This window comes from Branchiostoma belcheri, unplaced genomic scaffold (assembly GCF_001625305.1).
Source record: "Branchiostoma belcheri isolate BF01 breed outbred unplaced genomic scaffold, Haploidv18h27 scaffold2, whole genome shotgun sequence".
NCBI lineage: Eukaryota > Metazoa > Chordata > Leptocardii > Amphioxiformes > Branchiostomatidae > Branchiostoma > Branchiostoma belcheri.
In genome coordinates this window covers 1839549-1853383 of record NW_017803490.1, presented here as the reverse complement: position 1 = coordinate 1853383, position 13835 = coordinate 1839549, and the positions used below count along the sequence as shown (strand labels likewise).

The window sequence follows — 13835 nt, the reverse complement described above, 5'->3', positions numbered from 1 at the left end:
GAATCCACATATTCTCAGTTCTGGATTCGCTAACAATTCTACATGTTCATTGATTGTGTATTTTCGTGCTCTTTAACTGCGTGCTTTGATTTTCAAAAAGAAAGATGTCTTCAATAAAATATCAAAACGTTCTACATCAAATGTATAATTTCATCTCCTCTGAGTCTTTTATGCAAGTTCTTACCTTTTGCCCTCCTCAGCTTGGAGATCGGGGACGAGAGATGTTTCCAGAACCAGCCTCTTTCATCCTTTTCTTTTCTTCACTATCTGTGTACATCAAAATAAGACATCAGTAGGTTACCAAGCTGAGAAAGTAAAGAATCCTCAGTATTTCCTTTGAATGTTTATTCCTCAATTTTGTTATTACTTTTATTATCTTATTAGTTTTTATTCTCGGTTCTTGATTCGCCAACAGTTTCACCGACTTTAATTTGATTTAAAAATCCGTACCTTCCCCATTATTTGATGCGTCCTACGTCAAAAGTTATTCACAAAAAGAAATACCATTCACAAAGCAATCATCAAACGGAAGTATGAAACTACAACGATATTGGAGGTGGTAATTAAAGTTGCTGCCGTTGCCATGGCATTGCCATGACGACGCCTCTATTATTTGCCACGGGTATGACGCCCTATCACAGCAGCGTTCTTAATCTTAGGCCACAGCAAGTCATTTTTATGGATGACATCAGCGCGCGCATTGCATTGATTTTCACCTGATTTTGGAGAAAAAAAATGTGTTGCCCCCTGATAGTGAACAACATGCCGCAAATGGGTAAAGATGTCCGTTGCCATACCGGAAGGTGGGTGGATGACAGATAAATGTGAAAAGAGGAGACAAGACAAGGCTTTGATTTAATATTTTGTCCTTTACTTTACTTTGTTGCTGTGTTGTATTTCATTCCTTTATATTAATATGTGATGTTGTCACTGAATAAAAAAATATCTGGTTTAACAAGGTTTATGATCTCAAAATTTGAAAATAGAAAGCTTGTTTTTTTTTTTGTTTTTGGCCCCGCCTTGCTTTGTATTCGCCCTTTCGCATTAGATTTGGAGTCTGCGGAGGATGCCATCTATAAGATTTACTTGCAGTGGCCTTATCGTCATACGGCAGTCAACTAACAGTGAACGGGTCTCGATTTGCGAACGAACACTCGTAGTTGAATGCAAGCCGGGGCGTCTTGCCCATAACTCTTTCCGTATCAACCGAAGATGTATGGTAAAGATTTAGACGACATCTTCAACTGTACTGCAGGGAAGAAGGCGGAGAACGAGGTGAACTATGGAGGAGGGATGTCCGGGGCGTTCATCGCCGTCTTCACGTCGGTGTCCAACCTGTGCGTCATCGTGCTGGTGGTGAAGAAGCTGCGGCGAGAGGTGAGCGTTCCCGCCGTGCTGGTGCTCGGTCTGGCCGCTCACGACTTCGGCGCCGGAGGTAAGTTCTTCTTTCTTCTTTCATTTTGAGGCAGCTGCCTTCAACTAGGTGAAGATTCTGCTACCTTTTTGTGGCTAATACTAGATGGAGTTCGCCAGGCCTCCATCCAGAATAGTGCCTTTCCCAAGGGCACAAGATCGGTGACATGACAGGGTTCGAATCCGGGACCTCTTTTGGTGTCCAAGTCGAACGCTCTGCCGTTATGCCACACGACCCCACAAGCTAGTTAGATTTACAATAGTCTGTAGCATCCTAGCCTGGTGTCTATATCGCGGTTGGGGCGGGTGCTCTACGGGGCTACAGGAGCTCTTCCCCGCCCGATTCAGTTTGTTTCCCCCGGTAGGTTTTGCACGACGACGAGAAGCATCGTGATGGGGTTGATCACCTCCTGGCGTGAAAAACTCCTACAGCCGTAACACTCCAACCGGGCGGCCTGTTAAACTGGACGCGCGGGTGAAAATATATTAGAGCGCCGACGACTGCCTGCCCTAACTACGATAGTAGGCTAGCATCATCTACTTAACTATATCACCGATAGATTCCAGTAAATGCATCTCCATGTTGACCACGTTTTTGTCCGTTTTGTCCAGAAAAGACCAGAAGTACATGCAATAGAAGATGAACATCACTTTTTGATTGTAGGTTCTATATCTATATATACAAGATTACCATCTTCTGAATGTCGTGGAAGGTCGGACCGACTAGACCAGAGTGCTATTCCTGGCAGGACGTTGTTAACTACACTTTGTATGACTTTCCTCACTCAACCCAGGTGTAAAATTGGTACCCAAATTTAGTAAAAGGTAGAGGGAGGACAGGAATGGTCTCTGCTTTCTAATATCTTGCCCTAGACCTAGTGGGTTAATAACATATTGCCCCTAAGGTATCAAAAATGCTATTGGACTATCTTTTGCCATCTTCTATACCATGATTTTCCCGATGGTTTTAAGTACGTAGCAAATTCAAGTACATACATATTGACATTTAGCAACCCATGCATTGTTCATATGGAAATGTCTTTATATATAAAAAGGCCTAAACGCTAGAAATTCCTAGCCTCTACCAGGCTTCGGGAGGCGGCTGGAAAGAGTAGAAATCGGCCAAATAGAGAGACAGCAAGGGAGTTTGATCGGCTGGAGAGAATACGGAGCGGCAAACTATTCTCTCCAGCCGACCAAACTCCCATGGCATGCTGTCTATTTGGCCGATTTTCTACCCTTTCCAGTCGCTTCCCGAAGCCTGGTAGAGGCTAAGAAATGCCACCAATGATTATGAAAGCACATCCTCATCCCATATACTACCCATGCATTGTTATGCATAGCAGAGTTACATGTATGTAAAAAGGTGGCATTTTGTAAGAAGAATTTTGACCTTTTGTCACGCCTAACTAAAACGCCAGGGACCGGATATAAAACTGCAACATCAAAAATCAAAAGTCGTCTTTGTTCCAAACATCTCATGGCAATTCTAACATAATGTCTAGTCTATATATACGCTAGAAATTCCACCAATGATTATGAAAGCACATATATACTACACATGCATTGTGATGTTTAGCAGAGTTATGTAAAAAGGTGTTATTTTGTAAGAAGAATTTTAACTAAAACGCCAGGGGCCGCATAAAACTGCAACATCAAAAATCAAACGCCTTCTTTGTTCCACATATGATGGTAGTTCTTACGCTATAATACATATCAGAGGTTTGGATGGCTCACGCCACTTCCTCACCTTTTACTCTGGTGTATATGATATTTCTTTATGTTAAGACTTTCATCTAATGGATAAGCTTTTACTGCATGTGTGGCCCAGATGTGCACTGTTACCTGATCTTAAGATGTTGTCCTGGATTTCCCTTAAGCATTGTGATGAAGGTAATTTGTAAAGGTCAGTATGTTATTTTTCTGCATATCTACAACTGTGCATGTAACATGACAATTTATTAAAAACTCTATTTTTGTTAAAAATTGATTAAATGATACACAGCCATGTGCCATATGCATGCACGATGACGGGTGTAGGCATATAACAAAATTATTGCATCCAGAACTGTGTTTTATCCAGAACCTTGCTCAGGCACGGTTCTGGATATCTCACACGCATCTAGAACCGTACCGGAGGCAAAATTTACGTTCTTGGCTGCACCGAATGAAACTGTCTCTCTCTCTTTATGACTGAAAAATTATATATTATTTCTCCAGACTATGCACATAGGATCCTCATTTCCATGAATTATATCAGTTGATCATATTCTCCACCAAAAGAGAGTCTTATCTTAGCAAAAAATTATGGCATGTCATTCATGGAGCAGAAATGCCAAAATTCTGGCGGAAAACCTTTATCAGTAGGATCATGGGCTGATTTTGGGGGTACCACCCTGAAAACAGAGGACTCAACTTGTGGCTTTCTGCGTTGCTTTAAATGCCAAAAATATGATGCAAACGTACTTAATATGTGGGACAGTATATGTCAACACAATACATATTACATGTACCTTATTCATATAATATTTCCAGATTTGCTAGCCAAAAATTGCATTGGTTGCCTTTAAAGAGATGATGACGTGCACATCTTAGCAAGAACGCTGTTGACAACCGCTTCACATCAAATGGTTCATCTCCTCTAAGTCTTTCATGAAAATTACTCACATCGTCACATCATCAGCTTGAAGGTTGGGGACGATGATTGCCTCCTTTATCATTTTCTGTTCTTCATCCTCTAGTTCTGTGCACATCAAAATTAGAAATGATGTGGGTAAGGCAATGTTGGTTTGATCATATGGATCACATCCTCTGGGAACCCCAAAACTGATGCGAGCGTGTGAATAAAAAAAAAGGGTTTGGCCAAAAAAAGGTTGCTTTCATTAAGAAATGTACGTGGTCATGAAGGTTGAACAAATGAGTATGGTAAGGCGAATAATCTACTCTTCCAATTCATTTCTTTACATTTTCATCTTTTTCGTTTGATTTTGGCATTCTACGACATGGTAACAGACATTTTTGCCCATTTTCTACATGATGACCACTTTCAGAAGACAACAATTTTTTCCAAAGTACGGCAAAAATCAATGCGCACGCTGATGTCATCCATTAAAATTACTTGATGTGGCCTAACGCACATTTACAAGTTTACAGTTGAGGGATTATGACATGCATACGCTAGTTGATAACCGTAAACGCGATGGTGTGTGACGACGGCGCGCTTCAATTAAGAACGACTCAACGAAGCGGTGAATGTCGAACGTCTGTTGTGGGGAAGATATGTAACTGAAATTGAAACACCGTGAGGAGTAAACATGTCATAGTAGTATTACAGTCTGTGGCAGTAACTGAAATGGAAACATTGTGAATGCATCCAAACAGGGCCTTATAAAAGAACTTTCCCACATCTCAAATATTCCTCTGCACAAGAAAGTCAAAATCCAAAATATACGAAGAAACTAGAGGGTTTGACTAAAATTCACCAAAGTAGGAAAGTTTAGACCCTACATGTTCCTTCTTACCCCAAAGTATCCAAACTGGACCAATAGAAAACAACAAGAAATTCCTCCCGACATTGAAGCCAAGTTGCGACAGTTGAGTACAGAAGACAGGAATGTACATGGACTTGTGACATTTCCGTTTTTTGTTACACGGAACAGAACGTAACCATTAACTACTTATGAGTTCTTCATACACATCTGAGCCCTGTGCAAGTGTTAGTGGTAACAGAGTTTAAGTAGGATTCTTACTCGAGCATGTTTCAAGTGAAGTGACAGTGACTGTCACATGTTGGGAATTCACTGTCGTTACTGTGATTTGGTCATCGGCAGGGAAAATGTGTTCCTTATGGGAGTCACTCGAGGTCATTGGAGCATAACTCAAGCTATTTTTGGATTTTTTGGAACAGAGTCGTGTTCTATTTGGGACACCCTAGGTCAATTGCGGGTGATTATTGGATTGTTTTATGTATGGATTGGGACGAATAATGTCCTCTTTTGACTCTATTAGTGACTCTATTACGGCGTCATAAACCATGTGGAATGGAGCCTTCTGACTGGTCAACGTCACCCGTCTATATGATAATGATAGATATATGACTATGCCAAAAGAGGGCGGTGAATGTCTATTTTCATTGTGATGTACTGTGCGAAGGTATATGCTGCAACCGGATGATTACTTGTGGCGATCATAATTGAATAGAGCGAAATAAAACTTAATTGATGTTATATTCTTTTGTCTTCCCATCAGCCTTTTCATTTCCGCTGGTTGCTGCAGCCTACTTCCGGGGCATGTGTTGGACAGGCGGCTGGCACGCATGCGCATACAACGCCTTCATGCATATCTTCCTCCTGACAAGGTTAGTGATGAATTCACTTTTCCACGCGCATGCTTCATTGCGTCGACATCACACAGTGATTATTACATCAGTCAAGCAGAAACGCTCTAGCTGGCGGGGAAATAAGTGGGTGGACTTCCAAAGACTCTATCAAATCAGGGACATTAGTATATTGAATGTATATAATGTTCTTGATCAAATGAGCTGAAAGTAATTCAAAATTTGGAATTGTGGAAACAGCTACAAACTCTCAGACCCAGAACTGTTCGATTCACTAAGAGCTCTATTTACTATATGACAAAGTTGCTGAACGATACGCAAGTTCTGTAACATACTGGTTGTTGTACTGGGCGAACAGGCTTTTCGTACCTTTGATATTGTATCTCCTATGTACATGTATATGTAGTGTTTGTATTCAAGTCTGAATTGATAATATAATATTCTCAAGATTTTAAATTGTAAAAAAAGTCCACAAATCAGCCATTTAAGCTGCCACCGACTTTTAAACCTGTATGTCTATGTATTTGTTTATGTGAATAATAAACCAGTCATCATCATCATCATTATCAAAAGGTCTTAAGAAAAAAAGTCTTGAGAACTTGAAGCTCACGAAACCCCAAAATACTTCCAATTTACGAAAGTCAAGGTCAAAGTCAAGTCTAAAATCTCCTATTTCTTGTTCTCCTTTTTGTTGTGATCTAGTCATCTATATGATAACCCTCGTACTACTTTTAGTATCAGCTCCATATGTTCTTACATTTACAACTGTCTTACGAACCGAGAAGAAGCAGAACCTGTACATATGTAGTTTTACTATAGATATACTTTAGTCTACCATCGCTATTGGCCATGGCGTGACCTGTACTTAGTTCGCAATGAGCAAAAATAAAGGTCTTTCATTATTATAAGCAGCGACACCTGTGTTGTGCGATGTGAACCAGCCAGAATTGTCCTGAGGAAGGTGACAGACGGTCACCGAAACGTCGGCTGAATAAAAAAAAAATTGGTTGCGTAAAAACAGTCTTTCTATTCAGTGACTTACCAACCTGATGAAACTATTTACGGCGTGATAGCAAGCACCGACTTAGTTGATGCCATAAAGGCCGGTTTTAGTGATTCGCAATGTGCCCAATTCTTAATCTCCAAGCAGATTCTCTGGGTGGCTACGGTGTCAAATTGGCAAGACAGTATCAAATTGGCCAGTTCGCCACCCAAGTGCCGGCAGCAAATGGATACAGGCGGCCAATATATCCCATTTGGCCCACAGAAACTGTTTGGAGATTACCCGATTCTTTCTTCTCCATGCAGCTCGCAGTTTGCGGTAGTTTTGATCGCAGCGGACCGGTTCACTGCTCTGATGTTTCCATTCCGCTACGTGACCTGGGCCAAGCCGTGGACGGCTGTCTGCGGTTTGATCGCCATTTCGGTCTTTTCGGTGAGTGCTAGCCTTTTAGCCTGACTGAACCTCGCGTTTCGCCGCGGCTCCCTAGTAGTCCGTCCGCCAACCAATCTTGGGTGGCGGACTATGTAGGGAGCCCCCCGGAGCTTGGGTTTCACAGGCTACTAGCCTTTTAAACCTATGGGAATCGTAAACAGCAAGGTATTCTTCTTTAATGGCAGGGATCTAACATGTGGCTATTCTCCTGGTACATCTTTTTGCCATGCAGCGTTCAGGTCAAAGAAATAAACTAAATGTCTGAAGTTGTCGTCGCACTTTTAAAAGTCACCACGTATAACAACATGAGATTGTCTGAAAGTCAGTCATTCAAATGTACTATTGATTGGGGTTCTTATCATTCAAGTCATAATTCTTATCAAATTACAACGTATGTATGTATGAAATGTATAGAAGAAAGCCCACCCAAACCACGATAGACTGGAGGCCAGCACAAATTTTGGGCAAAATTAAGCAACATGTCAAAGGAGGATGCAAGCATTTCAGACGTATGTCTTCAATTGGCTCATTCGGCCCATTATCGTTATGGCTGCCAAGAATGTCCATGTCCTGCAGCCAACACAGCTCTTTACCGGTTTTGCCGTGTGTTCTACAGGCTGTCTTCGCAGTCCTACCGCTCCTGGACGTCGTCGCCGTGGCTCCGATATTTGAGGTGGTCTGCTCCTTCGACTGGTCCGACTCCACCGCTTCTGGACGCTTCTACATCTACTGGACTGTCGTGCAGGGTACGTGATAGGGCTGATAAAAACCTACGCTCGGTAGAAGAAATACTAGAAAATGCAGTTCTTCGTTGCACAAAATACCGCAAACGCTATAGTAGTCCCCTTGCTACCGTTCATATGGCAATACTGACTGTTCCTACTAATTCACGCCGCAAGATGGCGCTGCCCCAGTACAATGCGATCCCAACTGTGACTTAGCATGTATTCCTCTATCACTAGTCTCCATTAGACTCCTTGGCAGGTTGAATAAGTGGTTGAAATCGGCCTAAAACGGGGGTATCTAATTGGGCAGGGGAGACGGCCATGGCAGGAGCACTAAGTTTTGTTATGAGCACTTTTCACTGGCAATCGAATATTCATTTTTGGAGCACCTGCCTCATCCCACCAGTCGCAACCAACGAAGATCTGAGAGGGCTTGGCCAGTATAGAATAGATGTAAACCTGTGACCTGTGTACAGTTGTGCAATTAAGTATAGGGCATTTTTTCCTTCTCCCTTCCAGGTTTCGTGTTGATCGGTATCCTGCTGGTGATGAACTTGTACGTGATCCTGGAGGTGCAGCGGATGAACGGGCGCGTGGAGCGGGCGCCGCAGGACGAGGAGGCGGGGAACGAGCGGGGCCGGCGCCGCCACGAGAAGTACTCCGAGTTCACCCTGCTGGTCGTCATGGTGTCCGTGGTGTTTGTCGTCTGCACAGCGCCCATCCTGGTAAGGGCCAGGTTATTATATGTTCCGTTTCTTCTTTATTCTGTTCCAAACAAATAAGGGCAATGACCTGGACCACACGTCTGTCGCCATGGTAACTGGACGTCATGGTGTCCGTGGTGTTTGTCGTCTGCACAGCGCCCATCCTGGTAGGGGCCAGGTTATTATGTTATGTTCCTTTATGTTCCGTTTCTTCTTCATTCTGTTCCAAACAAATAAGGGCAATGACCTGGACCAGACGTCTGTCGCCATGGTAACTGGTCATCATGTGTTTGTCGTCTGCACAGCGCCCATCCTGGCAAGGACCCCGTTCTTCTTGTTGTTTTTTCTAAATGTGCATTATTCTTCAGATGATTTTACAGTCAATACTCAAAGACAACCATGACAAAACTAAACAAGGCCAAGACCTACCCACATACCAAATTTCAACCAAAAATACATCCGTAGAAGGTACATATACTGTTTTGCTCCGTTTCTTCTTCACTCCGTTCCAAACAAATAAGCTTAAGGGCAATGACGTGGACCAGACGTCTGTCGCCATGGTAACTGGTCATCGATGGTGTCAATCGTCTGCACAGCGCCCATCCTGGTAAGCTAGGCCCCGGGTATTGTGTTTATCACCACAGAGGGAAAGGATATTGTTTTTGATCCGTTTATTCTCATTCCGTTCCAAACAAATAAGGACAATGACCTGGAACATGGTAACTGTGACATACAATGTACATGTAGCAGACATCCCGTGGCATTGGATTACATTATGTAGCAAGTGGCAAAACAGAGTCACCATATATATGAATGTGTTTAAGTAAGCGTAAACAGGGCGCGGTGCAGGTAAAACTTGCCTACCTATTGCAGGTAATTTTTATTGTTACCTGTACCAGTGCAAGGCAGTAGTAAAAGGCATTTCAAGCTCTGTGTCAGAAAGGAATTGCTCACCACGCTATTGGTCTCTCCACAGGTCAGGACACTGTGTAACCAGTTGGGCATCCTCCCGTCAGAAAACGCTGACTACGTGGCGAAGCGGCTCAGCATCATCAGCAGTATGGTCAACCCACATCTGTACTGGACCTTCCGCCCCAAGGCCAGGAAAGCCATCATCAAGTTCGTCAGGTAACAAAACTACCTGGTTTTGTAATTACGTATAAGACCATTTGAATGCAGGGATTTTTAGTACCTTGAATAAAATCAGCAACTTTTTTGAGTCTCTTTAAAAACGGTAACGATAGGACGATGGTATACATCTGTGATGAAGGCATCAGCTGATCGCAGTTAGAATAGCATGGACTGAAGGAAAAATTATTTCAGCCGCCTTGTTCTATAATGGCATCTCATATGATGTCACTGTGCGTGTGGTTCAGCATTATAACTCAAGCTGCTATGGATTGTCATAAAACTAGGTACGTGCATGGGTAGGTCTTGACGATATTTTCAAATGATTAGGTTTTCGGTTCTGTTACTACATGGGACCTTCCAGTTTTAATATCTCATGACCTGGACACATTATAAGGTAGTAGTTACTTTATTTCCTGAGAAAACATGTGTCTACATCTCCCCTCAGAGAGACATGTGGCCGGCTGAGACGGGACGACAGCGCCAACGACAAAGAGAAGAACGGTGAGGCGTCCTCCAGCGAGGACAGCCAAAACAGAAACGACACTGGCATGATGGCTCTGAAAGAGATCCTGTCAGACCCCAGCAAGATGAGAGAAATCTCAGACGAGCTAGAGATGCCCACCAAGATCGGCAGACATCTTGGAAACCAAATGCCGCCAGTGGAAGGTAACTTCCCCGGGCTCTATGATTCTGAGCTCGGACAAAGCTTTCTGCTAAGAAAAGAACCAGTAAGCCGAGTCAGTGAGGTAGACGTGAAAGTTGCCTAGAGAAGGAAGGCATATACCAGGACTGAACTTGCTCAAAGCTCTGTCACGATACTTGCAATATTTCAGATTTAAAATAGAGGGTATTATTTTGAGCTCGAACAAGGCTTTCTGTGGAAAAAAAGAACCCGTAAGCCTAGTCAGTTAGGTACATGTAGACGTAAAAGTTGCCTAGAGGAAGACATATCCCACGAACTTGCTCAAAGTTATATCACGATACTTGCAATATGTCAGATTTAAAATGAACGGTATTATTTTTGTAAATAGGACAAGGCTTTCTGTGGAAAAAAGAACCCGTAATCCGAGTCAGTCAGGTAGACGTGAAAGTTGCCTAGAGGCGGAAGACATACCACGAACTTGCTCAAAGTTATGTCACGATACTTGCAATATTTCAGATTTAAAAATGAGGCATTATTTTTGTATAGGACATCTTGGAAATCAAATGCCGCCAGTGGAAAGTAACTACCCCGGGCTCTATGATTCTGAGCTCGGACAAGGCTTTTTTGCGAAAGAAAGAATCAGTAAGCCGAGTCAGTCAGGTAGACGTAAAAGATGCCTAGAGGCGGAAGACATATACCACAGATTTGCTCAAAGCTCTGTCACGATACTTGCAATATTTCAAATTCAAAAAAGAGGGTATTATATTTTGTATCTAGGACAAGGCTTTATGAGGAAAAAAGAACCCGTAAGTCGAGTTAGTCAGGTAGACGTAAAAGTTGCCTAGAGGCGGAAAACATATACCACGAACTTGCTCAAAGCTCGTGCTCTGTCACGATACTTGCAATATTTCATATTTAAAAATGAGGCATTATTTTTGTATATGACATCTTGGAAATCAAATGCCGCAAAGTGACTTTCCCGGTCTCTATTCTGAGCTCGAACAAGGCTTTTTTCGAAAGAAAGAACCAGTAATAAGCCGAGTCAGTCAGGTAGACGTACAAAGTTGCCTAGAGAAGGAAGACATATACCACGAACTTGCTCAAAGTTATATCACGATACTTGCAATATTTCAGATTTAAAAATGAGGGTATTGTTTTTGTATAGAGGAAAAGGCTTTCTGTGGAAAAAAGAACCAGTAAGCCGAGTCAGTTAGGTAGACGTGAAAGTTGCCTAGAGGCGGAAGACATACCACGGACTTGCTCAAAGTTATGTCACGATACTTGCAATATTTCATGATTTAAAATAGAGGGTACGGTATTATTTTTGCATATAAGACAAGGCTTTCTGATGAGAAAAGAACCCGTAAGCCGAGTCAGTCAGGTAGACGTAAAAGTTGCCTAGAGAAGACATATCACGGACTTGCTCAAAGTTATGTCACGATACTTGCAATATTTCAGATTTGAAATAGAGGATATTAAATGTCAGGTGGACGAACAAGGCTTTCTGAGGAGAAAAGAACCAGTAAGTCGAGTCAGTGAGGTAGACGTAAAAGTTGCATAGAGGCATATACCACAGACTTGCTCCAAGCTCTATCACGATACTTGCAATATTTCAGATTGAAAAATGAGGGTATTATATTTTGTATATAGGACCAGGCTTTATGAGGAAAAAAGAACCCGTAAGTCGAGTCAGTGAGGTAGACGTAAAATTTGCCTAGAGAAGGAAGACATATACCACGAACTTGCTCAAAGCTCTGTCACGATACTTGCAATATTTCAGATTTAAAAATGAGGCATTATTTTTGTACACGACATCTGGGAAATCAACTGTCGCCAGTGGAAAGTAACTACCCCGCGCTCTATGACTCTGAGCTCGGACAAGGCTTTTTTCGAAAGAAAGAACCAGTAATAAGCCGAGTCAGTCAGGTAGACGTGAAAGTTGCCTAGAGAAGGAAGACATATACCACAGACTTGCTCAAAGATATATCACGATACTTGCAATATTTCAGATTTAAAAATGAGGGTATTATTTTTGTATATATATATATAGGACAAGGCTTTCTGTGGAAAAAAGAACCAGTAAGACGCGTCACTGAGGTAGACGTAAAAGTTGCCTAGAGGCGGAAGACATATACCATGGACTTTCTCAAAGCTCTATCACGATACTTGCAATATTTCATATTTTAAAATGAGGCATTATTTTTGTATAAGGCCACTAGTTTTGATGGACTCTCAAACATATTACTAGTTTCCCAAAGGAAAATGGGTTAATAAATTAATACATTCGACAAACATGTCACAAGCTTAAGTAACCTAAACTATGAGACACTGAAGTGAAGCATCTCAGGGCCATCTAAAGCCATGTCTTCACACTAAGACGAGATATAGAGTCACACCCTGAAGGATACTAGAAGAGAGACTTAATAGCCCGCTGGTCGGCTATCGCCATTTTGATGACGTAGATTTTACCCATGATCTTTTTGACGCAGAAGACTCCCAAGTAGTATGAACTTGAAAAATCTACGTTTCTCATGAGAGTATTTTTTTCGTATCATTGGTATTATATTATATTGATAAAATCATTATTCATCATGTGAAATAATTTCTATATCACGACCGTGCAACACCACGCACGGAGATTAAGTATCAGAAGGAACGTGGAAAGAAACTTTGTGATGTTTTTTGTGGAGACTATATCTGATTTTCTGGTTATGTACGTGAAGAGTGTTGAAGAATTGCTCTCAATAATGTTATTCATGTTGATTTAGTAAGGTAAAAGTACATTGTATTTGTTACATATAGTCTTTAATTGATATGTGATATTTAGCTATTATTGCTATTAATAGATGTCATTGCTTTTGTATTGTATTTTGGTATTGCTATTAAAATAGAGGCCGTCCTCTTATCTAGTTCTATTAAGTAAGTAATTATCCTGTCAGTATGATTGCTTCTTTTAACGTAAATGGAAGTAAAACTTAAAGGTTTGAATATGACGAGTTGAGTTGTGCGGGTCACGCGATTTGCATCTTGTATTGTTTTTTTTTTTTTGTTGCATTAAATTGTTTATTGTTTCCATGTACTGAATATAAAGCAATAAATGTTCGAGGAAAATGGCATGGTTTTCGTTGTACATTTTGTGTGAGATGAGTGAATGAACGAACGAACAAAGAAAGACACAAATGATGGAACGAACGAATAAATGAATGAATGAATATACGAGTGGAAGGAAGGAAGGATGGAATTATCATCTTCAAGCAGATCTTTCGGTGGCTGCAAAGACAGTACCCATTTGCCAGGCCCTCTCTAGGTCGCTAGTTCTATGCGTAACACTTTTACCGCCAGACATCTGCTTGGAGATCAGGAATTAAAGGCGTTAACCTATGTGTGGATTTTTTCTTCCCCCCTCTTATAGTTCCCTGTTGGTATGTCCCTGATATTAGTCACGGCG

At 41.7% G+C, this 13835-nt stretch overlaps 1 protein-coding gene across 1 annotated transcript; it reads left to right on the top strand.

Moving 5' to 3' along the window:
- Positions 1-1212: 1212 nt before the first annotated feature.
- Positions 1213-10511, top strand: LOC109468360 (neuropeptide SIFamide receptor-like). The gene is made up of 7 exons (XM_019766609.1): positions 1213-1435; positions 5662-5770; positions 7058-7184; positions 7801-7930; positions 8429-8634; positions 9590-9741; positions 10190-10511. Exons 1-7 carry the CDS (start codon positions 1213-1215, stop codon positions 10509-10511), a joined length of 1269 nt encoding a protein of 422 aa, XP_019622168.1.
- Positions 10512-13835: the final 3324 nt, after the last annotated feature.

Bases quoted from the DNA above. Each gene is read 5' to 3' on its own strand.
- LOC109468360 (XM_019766609.1), top strand. From the start codon at position 1,213: ATGTATGGTAAAGATTTAGACGACATCTTCAACTGTACTGCAGGGAAG. The intron at 7,185-7,800 runs GTGAGTGCTAGC...TGTGTTCTACAG, and splicing joins TCGCCATTTCGGTCTTTTCG to GCTGTCTTCGCAGTCCTACC. The intron at 7,931-8,428 runs GTACGTGATAGG...TCTCCCTTCCAG, and splicing joins CTACTGGACTGTCGTGCAGG to GTTTCGTGTTGATCGGTATC.